The following is a 19,364-nucleotide window of genomic DNA, read 5'->3' as shown; positions in this document are numbered from 1 at the left end:
GGTTGAGGATAATCATCAACAGTGAAATTAGGTAAATCCACGTTTAGGGGTTTATGTCTGCTGCTTTATTTCCGCTAAATGCTCCTATTTTAATTACAAACTTTATTAAACTACATGCGGCCTAATGCCTGATTTAATGCTAAAATGTTAGATAAAGTTTACAAAATCAAGTCTAAATGAGTTTGCACCTGTTTCAAAGACTTTATTTCTCCTTCTTTGTCCCAGAGGTGTTACAATGAGAATAAACAGCTAAATCAAACTTTACTACAGTTTTATTTACAGATTATTTCTGCAGGTAAACAGGGTGAACAGATAACCTCATTCACATCAATGATTAAGAGTTTATTTACCTTCTCGACTCAATTGAAGGTTTATGAGTTTTTTTTTTTTTCTAAATTTGCCAAAGTCAGATAAAACTGAGGGGTTTCATTTAGTAATTTAAGGGACCAGAATAGTTTATATTGTGTGGTGTGTTTGTGCACCAGATAAGAGACAATTGGGGCAATTTAACTGAGGAATTTTGTCCCAAGGTACAGAGGCTACTATATTTGAAATAACTAAATATAGGTTATTCTTTATTTACACGAAAATACAACAACATAAACATAAACATGGTCATGTGAGATCTAATGAGATTATCTGGCTTCATTAAAAGGCTCCAAGCGTCTGAATTGATGGGCACACCTCGTTAACACCTCCACGATAATCCCATTAAGTCATAATGAGAGCATTTAAACACGTAGATGTAGAAGAAATAGAAGAGAAATGATTTTTTTTTTTTTTAAAAATCTCTCTGAACTACTTCTACACTCAAACGCCTCATAATAAAACCACAATAAAAAAACAAAAGCCCCAGCAGCGCGTCCAGCGATGTGAATATGCGCAGCTCGCCTTTTTCTTAAAAGTCTTTATGGCATATACAACAGAGTCCAGAGTCCATGAAAGTTTTGCTGATAAGGGGAGCCAATAAAAGCAGCAGTGCAGCAGTGTAAACACATGTCCACCTCGGCGCAGAGCGGGGCCTTATTCTGTGGATTTACATAAGGCTCCCATCAGCCGGCCCACTCATTATCATGTTTTATATCCCCCTGCTCTCTCCAAGCATCATGGCAAAGTAGCTCCATCCTCCCCTCCGACAGGGAAGTGAAGCAGCCTCTCGGAGCAGGTGTCAGCAGCCGCGCACAACTGGACTAAGAGAGGAAGAGAGGGACTTTATTCTGACTTTATTATTATTTTTTTTTTATTATCATCCTCTCTATCATTCCCTCTTTCTTTGCTTGCAGCGCGCAACCCCAGCAGGCCTATGTTGTGTTTTTTTAATGTTCTCTAAAATGGTTTCCAAGCTGACATCCCTGCAGCAGGAGCTCCTCAGCGCCCTGCTGGACTCAGGAGTCACCCGAGACGTGCTGATCCAGGCCCTGGACGACATGGACCCCAGCCCGCCGGGCTTTGGAGTAAAACTGGAGAGCCTGCCCATGTCGCCCGCCGCCGCGCCTCAGAGCGGCAAGATGAGCGCGGCGGACGTCGACTCCAAGCCCGTCTTCCACACGCTCACCAACGGCCACAGCAAGGGCAAGCTGTCCGGCGACGAGGGCTCCGAGGACGGGGACGACTACGACACGCCGCCGATCCTGAAGGAGCTCCAGTCGCTGAACACGGAGGAGGCCGCCGAGCAACGCGCGGAGGTGGAGCGCATGTTGGCGTGAGTCTTTACAACAAAGTTTTTAAATTAAAAAAAAATTAAAAAAATACATAAAATAACACGAGGTAAAACTGTCGAGGACAAAGTGAAACAAAAAGTTTGTGCGCTCACAGTTAAACAAAAAAAATCAGCCGTGAATTAAAAAAAAAAAAAAGAAAAAAGAAAAAAGAAAACAGCAAAACACCTTTTTATTTCATTCTTAAAGCTCTTTCCTGTCTGTGTTTACAGTTTTAAAATAACCCGCCACGGACTCGGCTCTCACATTCTGGTTACTAATTATCCAGAAAGATTATTATTTCTTTACCTTTGGAAAAAATATCAGCTGAACCTTTAGATCTATTTATTATTAACTATACTCCACCTCCCGACGATAAAACTCAGGAGGGGAAAGTGAAGCGGCACCAATCACAATTTAGGATTTAAAAAGAGTAAATATTATCAACACGTTTGACACTTATAATAGCGTGTTTTAATAATTACACAAAATACTAATTATAATAATAATAATCCTCATTTTATTATCTACGTCTTGATTCAATTAAACTATTAAATCATCTTTTCCTCATTTTTCTTTACGTGTCAGTGAACCCATCATCAAACCTGTAATCTAATCTCTCTCTTTTTTTTTTAATTTTATTTCTAATCATCTCCTCTTCAGCCACTTGATTCCCTGTAAAACTAATATTTGAGGCTCCAACAAGGACCGGAAGAAATATCAAAACGAACCCACGTGCGGTTAAGTTATTATTAATTTTATTCTATAAATCATCAACTGAAAGATACACAGTGGCGTGTGATTAGAGTGAATGGAGATCTGGTTATTCATTGTCAAAAGTTATAAACTAACATCTCCCACTTATCCCGCAGACTTAGATGCAGGCCTCCACATTCTCCAAAACAAACAGACGTGTGTAGATTTGCTATAATTACTGATGTCTGCGTGTCTGGACCTGCTAATCTCCCATCCGAGGGTAAGGCCTCGTTTCCACATCCGATTGTGTTTTATTAATGTTTTCAATATGTTTGTGCTGAGGCAGGAATAATAATAATAATAATAATAATAATAATAATAATAATAATAATAATAATAATCGTTGGTGTTGTGAGTAATGACGGGATGATTTTACATGTAGGAGCGATTTTAATACAAAATACAATCAAAGTTCAATTAAATGCAACTTAATGTATTTTCCTTTTTTTTGTGATTTTTAAATCTGTAGCTATTTTTAAAATCAGCTTGAACTGAAACGATCCTCTAATTATCAATTAATTATCACTTTGTTTTATTTCAAACAAGTTAAACCTTTAAGAAAACTAAAGATTATTTATGTGACTTTTAATTTACATTATATTTTATGTAAACTTTTCCACAAAAAAATCTCACAAATATCTTTTTACTTTAGGATTAGCAGAAACGTTGTTGCCAGAAGTGTTTTCGTCCTTTAAATTTAGATTTTTGTTTTTAATCGTGGTTGTTTTACATTCACAAAAACCTATTCTATTCTAAATACCTATTTTGTTTCCCGGCTGAAATCCCTGTGCTAAAGTGACAAATACTAAGTCCAAGTTTCTCAACCTGCCTGGATCCACATGAACTAACCTTTGAAAATATTTACAGCCTTATTGAACGGGCAGCGGTGATAAACGGGAAGTCTGTCAGGGGGACTTATTATCGCTACAGTCCCTTTAAACTTGAGGCCTCAGAGCTGTGAAGTTAAAGGAGCAAGTTCATGTGTGTCTGAGCAGAATACCTTCATATTCTCAGGTTAAAATAAAGTTTATCTATCAACAAAACTACTGAAATCTAAAATCTCATGTACACGAAGCACTTATGCTCTTAAATTCAAAACCACGACACACACAGACAAAAAAAAACTTTCAGCCATAAAATCTGAAGTGGTGAAATGTTGTTTTGTTCTTTATTACTTCCCTCTGAAAGCTGAATGTGGCTCAGTGTTGAAACGAGTGCGTTCTCTGCTCCTGTGTTTTATCTGAACCCAGCGAGGACCCATGGCGTGCTGCCCGCATGATCAAAGGTTACATGCAGCAGCACAACATCCCCCAACGGGAGGTGGTGGACATCACAGGGCTCAACCAGTCTCACCTCTCCCAGCACCTCAACAAAGGCACGCCCATGAAAACACAGAAGCGAGCGGCCCTCTACACCTGGTACGTCAGGAAACAGCGGGAAATTCTCCGACGTAAGTTAATATTTGAGTTTCTCACAGCTTGGCTGGCAGCAGCACGGTGCTTTTTATTTGGGTTTCAGACCTGCAGGGACATCAGGTTGGATTGGACACCTGTAGAGTTAGGCCTCTGGATCACACTGAAGTTGTCAGGATAATTAATATAATATAATAATATATATAATAATAATTATCTACTGATAGAAACCCCCCCCCCCCCCCGTTTTATTGAATGTACCTCTTCTTTTTTTTTCAGAGTTCAACCAGGCAGCTCACGGTTCTGGCAGCAATATGACAGACAAAGGCAATCAGGATCCGGTGTTTTTTTTCCCAGAGTTCAACCCGTCCGGTCAGGGTCAGCCTGGTGACGAGGTGGGCAGCGAACCCTCCAGCAAGAAAATGAGACGCAACCGTTTCAAGTGGGGGCCCGCGTCCCAGCAAATCCTGTATCAGGCCTACGAACGGCAGAAGAACCCCAGCAAGGAGGAGCGGGAAACTTTAGTAGAGGAGTGCAACAGGTAGAAAAACGTGACGCCTTCCTGGAAAAGTGTCACCCAAACAGTATCCAAGCTAGTTTTTCACCTTGTGCATCTGTTTCCCCCCCTGCAGAGCTGAGTGTCTCCAGAGAGGCGTCTCCCCCTCCAAAGCTCAAGGCCTCGGCTCTAATCTGGTCACCGAAGTGCGAGTCTACAACTGGTTCGCCAACCGGCGCAAAGAGGAAGCTTTCAGGCAGAAGCTGGCCATGGACGCCATCACTTCACAGCCCCACAGCATCAACCCTCTGCTGTCTCACAGCTCGCCACATCATCAGACCAGCGCGTCGCCTCCAAGTAAGACGCCAAGTGATGTTTCTTTACTACGTGTCATTATTGCAGTGCAGCACTTCACTCAAAAGTCTCAAAACTGAACCACAGATAGCTTCTTTTTTATCCCTCACACTCTTCTTCATTGTAAAAACCTGGCACCTACATTACCCACAATGCAACTCGACTACAGGAAGTTTGATCACAGTTTCCTGAATGTTATAGAAAAAGAAGCTAATGTAGCCTTTAGCTACTAATCTGAAGGGGAGATGAGTAGCAGCCTACAAAGCTCCACAACCCCCTGATTTTCTTTCATTTTCAAACTTTTAGTCCTCGACTCGTGTCCTTAAAAAGTAGCCAAAAAAAGCATAACAAATCTGGTATTAAATGTAAATTCATTATGAAAAGAAAAAGAAGAATGACGTATTTGCATTTTATACTTGTTATGGGTCAACCGATTATCCACCTGGACAATTATCAGATCCAGTATTCAGAATTATCTGATTATCTGAAAGCATTTTTTTCTTTTAATGCAATTGCAGTTAAAATATAAAACAATTAAATGATAAAGCAGCCTGCAATATGCAAAGTACCAATTATCTATTTGCTAAGTTATTAAATGAATTTAGTGGAGTTAAAGTACGATATGGAGTGTCAGTGTCAGTGTCAAATGGCCATCCTGAAGTAAATGTACTTAGTTACATTCCATCAAGCAATGCTGACTCAAATTCCCCCTGGAGCCACAAAAAGCTTTATGCAACATGTGCAGCACCCTTTAAATGTTGTGTGTATATTCATCGCTTATAACTCCAACTATCTATGCTCAATCCTGCAAAAAAAAAGGTACATGATTTAGTTTTCTTGGGTGTGAAACTGCTGTCAGAGATGGTCAGAGGCACAGCTGATGTGATCAAGAGAGGCAGAGAGAGAGAGAGGGGACAAGTGATCAATGAGCGTGAGTGAGTGAGCTGAGCAAATGCCATTGTTATTCTGATCTTTGAAAACACACTGAGAACAATCCACATTGTACCTGCAATCTCCACTCCAAAGTCAGCATGGAGAAGCACGACACAAAGGGCAGCGATCCTGTGACAGGGCCCGGGTCAGGCCAGGGTCAGGGTGGGGGGGACAGACGCATCCAGATCACCTCGCCATAACGCCGTCAATTCCACATTTCCTCCTCCCATGCAGGTTGCTAATGACTCCGCTCAGGCAGTTGCCAAAACAAGGAAATGCCGCGCGCCGTTGCCCCGACCATTTTACCCTGACCTGATGTTTGCGTTTGGACTAATTAGTATTGACCGAGTCTACCTGGTGTGTACGACATAAAAACAAAGCTGATAGGCCTCGTGGAGCATTATCCTCCGCGCCATCACTCACCCACCATAAAACTGTGATTTGAGAGACTCACTCAGAGCCCATTGTTGTCCTCTCGTGTTCGAACACGAGGCGAGCTTTGAAGGGAAAACAAACTGTTTGCCTTGGCTTGCTCTTTTACCTTTGGATAAACTGGTCCTACTTGTGGATTGTCTGTTTGCTTGAGGTCTTTTTTTGTGTGTGTGTTGTTGTCGCCCAGAACACCTGACCAGGCACTGACCTCAGGTTGCAGAGGCAGAGGGGTCAGCGATAAGGCTGCAGAAGGGAAGGGTCGGTGCTTGGCGGAAGAGTTCGCCTAAAAAAAACCCTCAGCTGGCTGCTTACAAGGTGTCCTGCTGGCATCCTGCCGACAGCATCAGCTGTTTTTCAGTGTCGGCCCCTGGCCTGACAATAATACCAGCAGGTCATCTCATTGCGTTGCTAGGGCACGGCCTGTATTATGCATGCTTAATGGACAATTAAAATCCTTTGCTACTACATCTCCCAGGCCTTTGATAAGGGGCTCCTCTGACTTCTCCTCTCTATACTCTCCCTCAGCAGGAGGTCCCATTGTCTGTGGTGTATTAGAAGACTGCAGTGACTGTAACCTAGGTTCATTTATCTCTGCTGGGCCCAGAGGAGGACTGGTTTTAAAGCCTCCCCCATCACCTTTATGGGCAGTGGTATAGTTGCTGAGGCTGGGTGCAGACTCGGAGCAGCAGGAGCTGTCCACCGGGGTATTGGCTCTTTTCTGGCCAGACAGGACTGATGACCCCTTCATCGCCTATAGAGAAAGCAAGTCACCCCCCCTCTCCTTAAAGCGTCGCCACACCTTTAGTCATATGAGGGAGGTCACTGCTGGGTCAGATCAAAGAATCTCCTCTTACTTTGGAAGTTTCTATTGATTTTGTTACAGTTCGTTGGCCAGTTGGTCACAACTGGATAGACAGTCGAGCAGTGTGACGTGCCGTTTTGGCGGTGAACGTTTTTATTACTTTCTGAAATGAAACTGATCCCAGGGAGATTACAGAGTGTGTTAGCAGGCACACACCTGTGTTTTCACATGCAATATTTACCCACTGTTCATCCACTAATAACGTTTACTGAGCTGAAGTAATCCATCTCATTGATGGCATTTTACTCTGAAACATTGATCTGCACTAACAAGTTAGTTAAATAAATATGGTGTATGTCGACAACATTTATTAGATTATGCAATAATGGCATAAAAACATGGTGCCACCAAGTGCCATCGTCCTCCCAGCATCCTAATGAAGAGATGTTTACTCTTAAAGCTTCTCAAATGCTTCCATACATTTAAAAAAAAAAAAGAAGAAAAACTATGAGAGCCTGACAAAGATAAAGTCACAGATTACAAAATTGTATGTAACCCAAACAGAACTTTAGATTTATCTTGTGACCCTTGGAGGGGATTGACCTTTAGGTTGGGAACAGCTGCACTAAACTAACTCAATGTATGTGAAGTAGTTTAAACGATCAACAACTTGACATATAATACTTCCATTACAAGTTTTGTATGACAAGTATTTTTGATTTTGGTCCCATAGGTACATTTTGCTGATACTTAATGCATAACTATTTATTTGTGCTCTTATTCAAGTAAACATTGAAAATATTTCTTCCTCTTCGGTGATTTTGCAGCTGAATTCACCATAAAATTGACTCATTGCTGTGTAAGCTGAGCTGCATCGTTCTGCACGTCACAAATCTAGCAGACTCAGGAGTTCCAGATCAGATACAGTAGTAGGGGGGATTCTCCGTTGCCACCTCAGGCTAGCATGCAACAGGAGTCACACACCCACACAGAGAGGATTGGCCGAGCTCTGCACTTTCCACCGCTCTGTGTCTCCTCGAGAGCCACAAAGAAGAGACCATGGATACGTCCTGCAGAGACCCAGGAGGTCTGTCATATGCAGCGCCACGACAATGAGCGCTGCCTGGGGTTGGGGAGGCCGGCTTTGATTTTACATGGGTCACACAGGGAGCTGGAGCCTTTTAAACCTGCTGAAGATCCTTGCTACCACTCCCCTTCTGAAGTTCTCGCCCTCCCCCAGCTCTTGAAGAGGACTCCTCAGTGTTTCATGGATTTTCCCAACATGCCAGAGCGCAGATGGGAGCGTTTTAACATAATCTTGATGCGTCTCAAGAAAATCTGATCTTCCCTCTATAGCTCTGTAAGACCCAGAGTCGCTTGAAGTCTTACTTATTTACCCCGAGGCTCCCTGCAGTTAAAATTATTACCGAGCCCAAAGAAACAAAACTGGCCTGAATAGCATCCTTTTCTCCCTGAGACACTTTAAGAGGTCGCCCAGCTCCGAGATAACTGCCTTTTTATGAGTCCTCTTCTATTGTGTGGCAATGGGGGTCATGAGTCCAATGGACTGCTTTATTGTTCTGCGGCAGTGTTTACAAGGCATGGTGCAGTGTTGTGGGGTTGCGACTATGTTGCGGGAGACAATATGAAGTCTGTGGGCTAAACAAAATGGAGGACAGGCACTTGAGAGGCTGAAATACGGCCCTGTGGCTGTGCTTCAGACGTAGCGGCATCTGGGTTTAATGTTCTTGTAGCTGAAGTAATAGTTCAACATTATGGCAAATACGCTGGTTTGCTTTCTTGTTAATAGTAAGGTTAGAAGACTGACACCATTATGTAAGTTAAATATGAAGCTGGAGTGTGAAGATGGATAGCTTAGCCTAGCATAAAGACTTGAAGCAGGGGGGGAAACAGCTGTCTCTGTCAAATTTAGAAAAATATCCACCAGCACCTTTAAAGCTCAACAAATAATCTGTTGTATTTCTATCTCAACTCTTTGGAAGAAAGTGAATAAGCATATTTCTAAGTACTGCTTCAGATAAGACGCTATTAACGTAAGCCAACAGACGTTAGCTTAACATTAAGATTGGATGCAGCTAGCCTAGCGACGTCCAAATTGAATATCCACCAGCACCTCTAAGGCTCATTAATTAACCAGTAATAAAGTGAAGAAGCATGTTTCTCAGAATAGAAACATTTGCTCTAAATACCCGGTGAGCTATAGCTAGCAGACGTTAGCTCATCATAAAGACTGGAAACAGCCTACCAGACATGTTATATCTAGATGATACAGGGATACTGATGCCAATTTGTTTCCTTGACACTTGAAGCAAACTTTCAGATCTGCAAACAAACCCTGGTCCAGTTTCCAGCAGTGACAAGAAATCAATGTCCCCCCTCATTGGTCACATTTAGTGTCAGCGCCTCTCCCTCTTTTTATCTCAAAATGGCTGTATATCAATGCTTCCTGTCATGTCTGGCTGGCCGACTTCGGCGGGGCGTTCAGTCCCGACACACCCGGGTCAGGGACGGAGGGCTCGGGGAAGATGTGAGATCTGAGTGCAAACAGAGTCTGTCTCTACACTGTCACTGAGGGAGGGCTGCTCTCTGAGACCACAGGATAAGAATGTGTTTGACATTGTTTGTAATTGTGTAATGTTGACTCTGTTGGTATCGGGGGGGGGGCTGAATCGGCAAACATGCATTTGATTGTCGGTTGTGGCGGGGTGAAGCATTCCTCTGGGCCTCTGATGAGAGAAGTCTAGACACGGGATTAAGGGATGGTACTAAAAGACGAATGTCATCTTCAGTGCAGCTCTGAATATCTACGCACTTGCATTTTCTGTTTTTCTGCCACTTTCCACTACATGTCAGAGGGAGATGTTGAACTTTTTACTCCACACAGCTTAAGATTTTAATAGTTTTTCAGAAAACATCAAAACACACAAGATAGCCTTCCAAAATGCACTTCTTATATGGTTTTATTTGGGTTGAAAGAAGCACAATTACCAAATATCTTGCCTTAAAACGTAAAAGAATAGAAAGATTTATATAGCAGAACTTTCTCTTGTGACCTTTTTATGCAAAAATGTTAAAACCAGTTCAACCTCAACCAACTTAAACAGTAAAATATCCTGACACTTTAATTTATCAGTATCATTAAATTGTGTAATATTTTATGATGTAATACAGAGTACTTCTACTTCATACTACTGCTTGATATTACTTCAGTACCTAATTGTCAACCATCAGTATGAAGCTTCACACTGACGTAATTGCGGACATCGTCAGAAGCATTTGTGTGCTGATCAGAGAGTCTGATGGGAGTTTTGCTGTAATGGGTGCGTGTACACAGCTCGTGGCCTTGGCTGAGCTACGCAGATAGCAGCATCGGACGGCTCAGTGTGTTTGTTTGCTCTGTCCTCTGCTGTCTGAGTCAAAGAGCAGGTGAGCCTGGTTGTTGCAGCTCAGACTGAGGCCCCGCGCCACTATCTCTCTGCCCTATATAACTGTTATAGTTACAGGACGCAGCAGCTGTGAGCCAACGTGAATGAATCTAACTGTCCGTGTGTTTTTCTCTGTCAGTGCGTTACAGCCAAGGCCCCGGCGAGGTCTCCTCCTCCACGACCATCAGTCACCACAGTAGCAACGCCATGCCGTCCAGCCAGTCGGTGCTCCAGCAGGTGTCTCCGGGAGGATTGGACCACAGCCACAGCCTGCTGTCACCTGACGCCAAGATGGTGAGTGAACACACCTGGGCCCTCATGGCCTCAGATTAGATAAGACCCAGCCAGCGTTTAGCATGAACGTACAAAGCAGGTTCCTGAACCTCCCGTCCCATGGACCCGCTAGCGAGAGCCAACAAATAGCGCATTGTGCTGCTGTGTTTGGAAGGTGGAGCCGGGGTGGCAGGCCATGGCTGGCCCAGCACGCAGCCTTCACCAGAGTGCGCCAGGCATGTCCATTGCTCAGCCAATAAACCTGACAAAGAAACATTCTGTTCGTATTGATTAAATGCCTCGCAGAGAGGAGACGCAGGTGGAGCGCTGCTTGTTCTGCCAGAGAAATGACGCCAACATTCGATCATACCCAATGTTTTTTTCTTTTAGTCTACTTCAGAGTTTCTCCCTTCTGCCCTCGTCCAATATTTGATCAGTGACAAGGAAAACAGCGCACAGACCCAAAGCCTTCCAGCTAACAATACTTTTGATACATGATGTGTGATTTACTGTCAGAATATTTGCCAAAATTCAGCCATTTAAAGCGTGTACAGTATCTCGTTCAGGGTGAAATATGAAGTCCTGCAACTGAAATATTCAAAACTGTTCACAAACTTCCCTGTCAGATCAAAACACTTCTGCCTTTTGGAACAGCATTATGGGAAACGACCACAGGGGAGGGCGGGCAGTGTGGTGTGCAGTGGGTCAGAGCTGACAGTTTCTTATCTGCAGATGTGTGTCTGTCCTCTGTGGACAGCTGGCAGTAGTCAAATCGATGTAGCCCCTCCGTGTGGGAGGATCCAGAGCTCAGTACTGTACATGTGTGGAAGTTGTTTTTTTTTACAGTAATTTTTTTAAAGCATTTTATAAACTTATATGCAAATTCTGTCAATGCGCTGCCCAAACTCACACACAGCTCTCTATTCTGACATTTTCAGTATGACTTTTTTCCCTCCGGCTCTCCTTTCTTATCACTATTTGCTTGTGTGCCGTGTACAAGTGGAGTTACACAAGTGTGGTGTCATACAAAAGAATCTGAACTAAGTCAACATTTATGTCTGTTGTTTGTTTAGCAGCCAACATCTGTTTCACTTTGAAAAATACATTTATATGGATGTGCACAGCAGATGCTTGACCTGTGTTGTAGTCTATTATAATGAATATTAAAGCAATAAAACATTATTTATTCCCGTTTGTTTTCGTCCTCCAGATTTCAGGATCAGGTGGAGGACTTCCTCCAGTCAGCACGTTGACCAACATCCACAGCTCCCATCACAGCCACCAGCAGACACAGAACCTCATCATGCCTCTATCAGGAGTCATGGCCATCGCACAGAGTAAGTCCTGCATCCGTCCCTTCACAACACAATAATAATTATTTATTTATTTTGTCGCGACATGTTTTGACTGACATTTTGGTTTGTGTCTCTTGACAGGTTTAAACACATCGCAGTCTCAGACGGTGCCAGTGATCAATAGTGTGGCGGGCAGCCTCGCCGCGCTGCAGCCAGTCCAGTTCTCCCAGCAGCTCCACAGCCCCCACCAGCAGAGCCTGATGCAGCAGTCCCCCAGCCACATGAGCCAGCAGCCGTTCATGGCTACCGTCACACACTCGCACAGTCAGTAACTCTATACGTCTATCTATACCTCAGAATTAAGTAAAGCAGACGATTACATTGAAGTTGTACCAGCTTAGAAGTTTTAACAACTTAAAGTTATTAGTTTACTTCACAAGGTAATTGGTTTATCGTATTTTTTAAAGTAGGTGTCAGATTTTACATGGTAGGATATGAAAAGTAAAACATAAAAGTGAATTAACTTAAATGAGATCCGCTATAGAATAAACAAAGTGACATGGTAATCCCACTTTCTACAATATGGGAGAAGATTTAAGTATTGTAGTTTAATTATCTCTCTGATGTTTCCTTCACAGTGTATCCTCACAAGCAAGAGCCCCCGCAATACTCCCACCCGTCACGCTTCCCCTCGGCCATGGTGGTCACGGACGCCAACAGCCTCAGCACCCTCAGCTCCATGTCCTCGAGCAAGACGGTGAGTCTTTACCCCTCAAAATATATCACATCCCAGAGGAGCCACAGTTGTAGCTGCATGTTCTCACCTCCGTCTGTCTGTTGAGTTTTTAGATTGAAACATTGTCGGGGTATTTGCATGAGAATCATCAGTAACTTTAACATATTGTTGCGGTAATTTTATTATTTTGCAACAGAAAGTGTTGTCTTGTCATCAAATCACTCTCGAAAAGTACTCACACACTTTGATCAGCTCACCCGTCACCCATTGATACATTGAAAAAATCACCCTTCACCACTCAAACGAAGCGCAAACTAACAGCAGGAACTACTGGGAAAAGTGTGTGTGTGTGTTTGTGTGTGTTTGTGTGTGTGTGTGTGTTGTGATTGTGTGTTGACTCCTTTGATTCCTGTCACATTAGGACGCTCCTGTAAACAAGATGGTGCAACTCGGGGGTCTCTCCTGGGTAAATACATTTTTATCAGTTCAGTCACGCACTTTAAATGAGTAGAATCAACAGAATCGCACACAAGTCAAATCAACCAAGTTATTTTGTACTTTTGTTTGGGGCTGCTGCTGTTGTTCAGATGCTTTCATACAGCTCCAAACTAACAGGCAGGGCAGATATATGGATAGTATACTCCTCAGGATTCCTATTTCCTCCTAATCAATCACCTGTTCCCTCAACCTGAACGCCTCTTGATTAACGCTGCCTCCTTTCACTTTCCTCTCCCTGCTGAGAGTTTTCCTCTGCGATCAGGCAATGAGCCTCGCTCTTAATCAAAGTCCTCATCCCTCGTCTTCTTCCACTTTCCTCCATGCTACAGTGGGGCTGGAGATGAGAAGAGCTGGGTGGGGGGTTGGCGGTGGTGGAGGTTTTTTTTTGGTTAATTACACCTCTTCCTCTTTCCTACTTCTCCCTGCTCTCGGTGATCGCTCTAGCCTGAAATGTCGTCCACGGTGCTTTCACACGCTCAATTTCCCACGCTGAGGAAGAGCGCTCGTACCGCCGCGCTGCTACTGACAGACTGATGGGTTGATGGGATGATAGGTCAGAGCGCGGCAGTGTATTTTCTGTGGAGGAAGGAAGGCAAATCTCTGTGATGCCTAGAAATAAGTGCAACTAAGCCAAAAGACAATCAAATGTTTAGTGATACACATTTGCAAAAAAACCCAAAACAAAACAGGAGTGTGCTGTGATAAAAGCTGCATCCATTGGTGGAAAAAAACACTCTCTAAATTTCTAAATCTGATCCATTTGACCCATAACACCTCGGATCGGCTCAAAAAAGCTATTTTGTAAATTAAAATCACTTAGATGAATTTAGACGATATTGCATTTCACCAATTAGCTCCTCTTAATTTTCATTTAAATACTGTTGTAGACTGACTGCAGAAGGAGTGGCTTCATTGTAAACCAAGCAGGATTAAAATAATAAAACATAACTAAAATAAATCTAAATATTGATATGACAAGACTTTTTGTAAGGATCCAAAAGCCAAAAATGTTTAAAAAAAACAAAACACCAGTGTACCGCTCCAAATCACTGTAAGAAAACTGTATTATACAGATGGAATGGTTTAGTTCATGAACTATGAATTAAGCAAGTTTAAAATAATGAAAATTATTGTGACAAGAAGCTCCAACTAAACTTTTTGTAAGTATACAAAAGCCCACAATGTCGGGTCCAGTGGTTTAAGTTTGAATAGTGTATTGCACAGTTGCAAACAGCCATTATTTTTGTACTCAATAAAATCTACAGTTTTTATTTTCTCAGTAAATTAAATCTCTCACCAACATATTACACTGAAATATAAGATATTTAGTTTTTTGAATACACTTTAAAATGTGACAAAGGGGAGGATGATTACCTTAAAATTCTCTTTTTACATGGTAATTTTGAGGGGAAAAAAAGTCAGTTTTCCTGACTTTTCTAAAAAGTAATGTCAACAAAAATTTACAGTCTACCAATTAAACTACAGTTTTCTTCTTGGTCGATAAATTGTTTCATTTATATTTATCTATATTTATGCAAAGTATGAAGCGGCTTAACATTGAAATTCTCAAGTAAAGCACAAGTACCTCAGTACTGTTTTTAAATACAGTACTTGAGTAAATGTCCTGATTGTTACCTTTCACCTTTGTGGCATTTCACAAACCAGTTTATTTAGAGAGCAATTAGCCCGCAGGCTCTCCCAGGTATTTTCTTATCAGGACTTTTATTTGGACGGGGCAGACTTCTTCTCATGACTAACATGCTCGGGCTTTATAACACTCATTGTTTACCGTGAACCCTCCATTATACCTGAGTCTGTTTAGAACTCACCTCTGCTAAGAGCCCGCCGTCTAATGACTCCACAGTCTTAGCTGCGGGTCAGCTTTATCAGGTGAGGCTGTTTGCTGGCCGCAGGGTCACGTCAGGGTCGACTGCCTGCCTCCACCCCTGGAGAAAAAAATAAATAAATTCCACAAACAATCCCAAAAAAAAAAAGGCATTTCAATAGAAACAAGGCTTCTCAGCGTCAGGAGAAGAGGGATGAGGAATGTATTTGGTCAGGTGTGGCACATGAAGGTGCAGGAGTGATGTATTTACTGGTGCTGAAAGAAGTATTTGAAATATTTACTTATTTAATTAAAAGTAGCAAGAATACTCCTTTACAAGAGCAAGCCCTGCAATCATAACATTATAGAGTAAAATTATATAAATATAAGGAAGTAAATGTACATTGGGTGATAATATAAGGTTGAAGTGGAGCTAAATATGCTTAATACATTTATTCTTAATCTGTAACAAGTAACGAATTACTCTAGCTGTCAGACAACTGTAATCAAGTAGTATGAAACAGTGAAAGTCAAAAAAAGTACAGATACGTGTACTTTGTAGCCGTGGTAATGATGCAGATTATACTGTATATACAAAGTGATAGAATGTACATATAGTGTGCTACGGTTATTTAGGACTATTTTGAGGTATTTGTACTTACATACTTACATTTTCCTCTATTTTCTACTTCTACTCCACTGCATTTTGGAGGAAAATATCGTACTTTTTACTCCATTTCATTGATTTAAAAGGTGTAGTTACTCGTTTCTTTGACAATTGCTTAATTAGAGCTGAAGTAGGACATTTTTGAATTGATTTAATTTATCATCATCAGAAAAATGTTGATTATAAGATCAACCCCTTGTATATAAGGGGTTTGTATCAATATAAACATACACATATTTTCTTGTACTTTTGATAGTTTTCTCCATTCAATATCAGAAACTTTAAAACTTCTACTAAAGTACTTTACATGTGTGTGATTTTCACTTTTACCAAAGTAATATTTTAACACAACGTCTATACTGATTAACATGTTAGTGAAATTTTAAGGTTGTAGTTAGAGGTGGTTCTACATGAACAATTTAACTGATAACGATATTGTATAAACTATAGTATGTTTTGAATTTACAGCCTTATTCTGTGATCACAGCTACAGCTGTTGATGTAATGGACTATAAAGTAGCATAAAAATAGACAAGTACCACAAAACTGTTCTGACTCCATGTGCTTAGTTCTTGTTGATGATGATATAATACTGTATGTACCTGTGCTGCTGGACAGATTGTATTTATTGTTTTATGTAACACAGACCTGCTTTATCTGACATGTCTCTCCCTCTCCTCCTCCTCCTTTCAGTGTCCTCTTCAGGCCTGGTGAGAGCGTCCACCTGACTTCCTCGGTGCCCGGCAACCGGAGCACATTTTTCCACCCTCTCGGCGCGATAACCATGACAACTCTTAATAACCGGCAACGGCGCGGCTGGATGATGAGTCAGTCAACAAAAAAAAAAAAAAACGAGAGGAGTGACGACGGCGGGGCCAGGCGGTGAATGATGAGAAGAACGGGGACAGCGGAGGGAAGAGACTGGATTCCCCTCGGTCGCACACAAAATGATCAACAAGGATGATTTTAACACAATCTGTGAAAACAGTATTCAGTTTTTTTTTTTTTTTTTTAATGCCTCCTTTTTTTTTTAAAGGAACAAAAAAAAACACAAAGCACCAGAAAAATGCTCAGAAGCTGTGTGTGGTACGGACCTGAATGAAGGCAACTTATATTACACTGTGATTAAAGGTGGAAATATGAAGACACACGGACACGACAGAGACACTAATCAGCCTCTGTGAAGGCTGGAAAAAAAAAAAAAAACTCACGAGAAGTTCCTGGATGACGTGAGCGCGTGAGCAGAACTGTGTGACAATCACAATAACCTGTTATTGATCTTCTTACTGGGCTTTAAAGGAGTCTTCCATATTATTCTCTCACACTCAGTTTACTGTACTAGCACAAGTGCAGGCGATGAATGCTCGGGGGATTCATCATGTCGAGTTGTTCAATGTGTATACTGTGATTGAAAAGACTTTGACAATCTTGAAAAAGGACTATGCAATGCGTCTATAGGTGTATGCAGTGCTTTGTATAACTGGATTCAGCACAGAACTCCACACACTTGAGACTGGGGATGAATTATGCACTATCAGTGAAGTCACCTACAATTATTGTACAGTGGAGCCGCCCGTGACATGGCAAGAAAGTAGCCGTGTGTGACCAACATGCCAAAGATGAAGAGAGTGGAGTGTAGGTACGACTACGATAGCCTGCAGTATCTGTAAACCACGTCTGCCTTAGGGGGAACTGACTCACACTCTTTAAACGTGGCCCTTCCCCTCCATGTTGTTTGCACACAGGTTTCAGGTGAATTTCAGGAATGGGACTCACCCTCCTCCTCCCTGCCTCCCTCTCTCCCTCTCTCTGACTTCCTGCTCCAAAGTGAGGAGATACTAAAACAGGATAAATATTGTCAATAACTCCTCGTCATAAATCAAGGCACAGGACCCCCCGCTGAGGCAGAAAGAATGAAAATATTGACAAGTATTCAGAAACAAAACAGCCATATTAGTCTGGTATTCAGTGAAGAGGAGAGACATGAAAGAGGACGATGTTGTGACAGCAGCTGCTCTAATCAGACAGGAATCCACACGGACTGAGAAATGTAGGGGAGAGGAGCAGCTGCTCGTGAGCACTACAGAAGTGTGTTCAGAGAGAAAAGGAAGCGAGCTGTCAACGTTCATGTCATTACACAAAGTCGACCATTTCTGTATATTCAACTGAATCACTGGGATAAGTGTCGGCAATGTGCTATTTTGCAAACCAAGGATATGATGAAATTATATCATTATTATTATTATAATATTGTTATTAAGGCACAAAAACCATTTGGTCAGTGTTAGAAAAGATCATGTTTTTGTAGCACCAAACTCATTAAAGATACCAGTTTTTTTTGCTGCAAATTAACCAGACGTCTTGTCAAAAATACCTTTTTTTTCCCAGCTGCAAGTTGTTCTAACATCTCCTTTGAAATATTTGATTTTTGAAGACATTTTTCCAAAGTATCATTAACAATAGCCATTGATTTCATTACGAATACTGAAACTTGGCAAGCTACCATGTCATCACTATCCCCTCCTCCTCATGACATAGAAGTCAGCTAATCCACACTTAATCTGAACATGCAGAAATCTCTATATGATACATGAAATGTACAAATGTAATGTATCTTTGGTTTGCAGACACGTACAGTGCCAGTATATTATTCTGGTGAAACTGAGACGGATTATTCACCCCGACAGCTTAAAGCCTATTTGTGTTCAGCTCAGCCTCTGACTGAACTCCCCACAATCTTTTCTCCCTTTTTACACCTTGTTTCTGTACATTTCTTTAACCGGGTTTCACAAACTGCAATAAGCTCCAACATCTGTGTGAATTTATATCCAAATGCGTTTTTTCACTGACATCTGTCTGAACACAAAGTCGCAGTTTAGGTGGCGTTTTCCTTTCACTGTCACTACCCAAAAGGCCATTTTGACCATCAAACCTGTTGTAAGTGTGACAGATCCAGTCTCCTGTTCAATATTAGGTCATTACATTGTTATTATTATGTTTGGTTGGTTTGTGACTGTTATCGGCACGTCTACTGCCATCTGATCAGAGGGCACTCATACTTGTGTGACAGGACATGATTTTTTTTTCCTCCTAATGTATTATTTTTGTATAAAATTGAAATCAATCATAAATCATTATTTATACTTTCTGAGAAAATATTGATATTTCAAGTAAAAGTTTTTTTTCCAAAATGAATACGTGGCTTTGGTTATTTCTTGCATGATAGATAGATAGATAGATAGATAGATAGATAGATAGATAGATAGATAGATAGATAGATAGATAGATAGATAGATAGATAGATAGATAGATAGATAGATAGATAGATAGATAGATAGATAGATAGATAGATAGAAAAGGAAGAAGAATCAGCAGCAGAGAGTGTTTGCCCTGTTTACAGCCTGGACAAAGATGTTGTGGTGCTGCTGGGTGATAAGCGAACAGCCTCTTTGAAGTTCATAGATCTAAAGTGCAACTCTGTATTCGAAGCAACAAGTTCAATGAACCCAACATGGCATGATAGCGTCATTCATCCCAGCCTTTATCTGGTCCTGACATACAGCCCGCTGTAAAAAAATACAGTTGCACGGCTTCATTGGGTCGAGACAAAGGTCATATTTATATTAAGAAGCACATATAACCATGCTCACACAAGTCTGAGGCATCCAAAGAGGGTATTGCATAAAAAAGGCTTTAATATCTCAAAAATAAAAGTAACAATATGTTTAACTGTTATGTTGCC

The 19,364-nt window shown here is 41.5% G+C and overlaps 1 protein-coding gene and 1 long non-coding RNA gene across 3 annotated transcripts; one reads left to right on the top strand and one right to left on the bottom strand.

Moving 5' to 3' along the window:
* Positions 1-504: 504 nt before the first annotated feature.
* hnf1ba (HNF1 homeobox Ba) lies at positions 505-18,817 on the top strand. Of its 2 annotated transcripts, none has more exons than XM_037081646.1 (10): positions 505-1,702; positions 3,704-3,903; positions 4,223-4,406; positions 4,498-4,718; positions 10,468-10,622; positions 11,812-11,938; positions 12,038-12,220; positions 12,535-12,653; positions 13,054-13,098; positions 16,316-18,817. In XM_037081646.1, exons 1-10 carry the CDS (start codon positions 1,320-1,322, stop codon positions 16,334-16,336), a joined length of 1,638 nt encoding a protein of 545 aa, XP_036937541.1. In that variant the 5' UTR covers positions 505-1,319; the 3' UTR covers positions 16,337-18,817. The 2 variants fall into 2 exon arrangements, with proteins under 2 accessions (XP_036937541.1, XP_036937534.1); XM_037081639.1 differs by having other exon boundaries at positions 508-1,702; positions 4,145-4,406.
* Positions 13,509-16,320, bottom strand: LOC119009916. The gene is made up of 2 exons (XR_005071849.1): positions 14,960-16,320; positions 13,509-13,706 (listed from the first exon to the last, which is right to left on the bottom strand). It is a non-coding gene; the product is annotated as an uncharacterized LOC119009916 (long non-coding RNA).
* Positions 18,818-19,364: the final 547 nt, after the last annotated feature.

This window comes from Acanthopagrus latus, chromosome 2 (genome assembly GCF_904848185.1).
Source record: "Acanthopagrus latus isolate v.2019 chromosome 2, fAcaLat1.1, whole genome shotgun sequence".
Lineage (NCBI taxonomy): Eukaryota > Metazoa > Chordata > Actinopteri > Spariformes > Sparidae > Acanthopagrus > Acanthopagrus latus.
The sequence above is the reverse complement of the archived record's forward strand: the minus strand, read 5'-3'. Positions and strand labels throughout refer to the sequence as shown.

What these genes read in the sequence shown, in the direction of transcription:
- hnf1ba (XM_037081639.1), top strand. Translation starts at nt 1,320, where the DNA reads ATGTTCTCTAAAATGGTTTCCAAGCTGACATCCCTGCAGCAGGAGCTC. An exon ending in GACCAGCGCGTCGCCTCCAA is followed by an intron (nt 4,719 to 10,467) that starts GTAAGACGCCAA and finishes TTTCTCTGTCAG; the next exon opens with TGCGTTACAGCCAAGGCCCC. An exon ending in CCATGTCCTCGAGCAAGACG is followed by an intron (nt 12,654 to 13,053) that starts GTGAGTCTTTAC and finishes CTGTCACATTAG; the next exon opens with GACGCTCCTGTAAACAAGAT.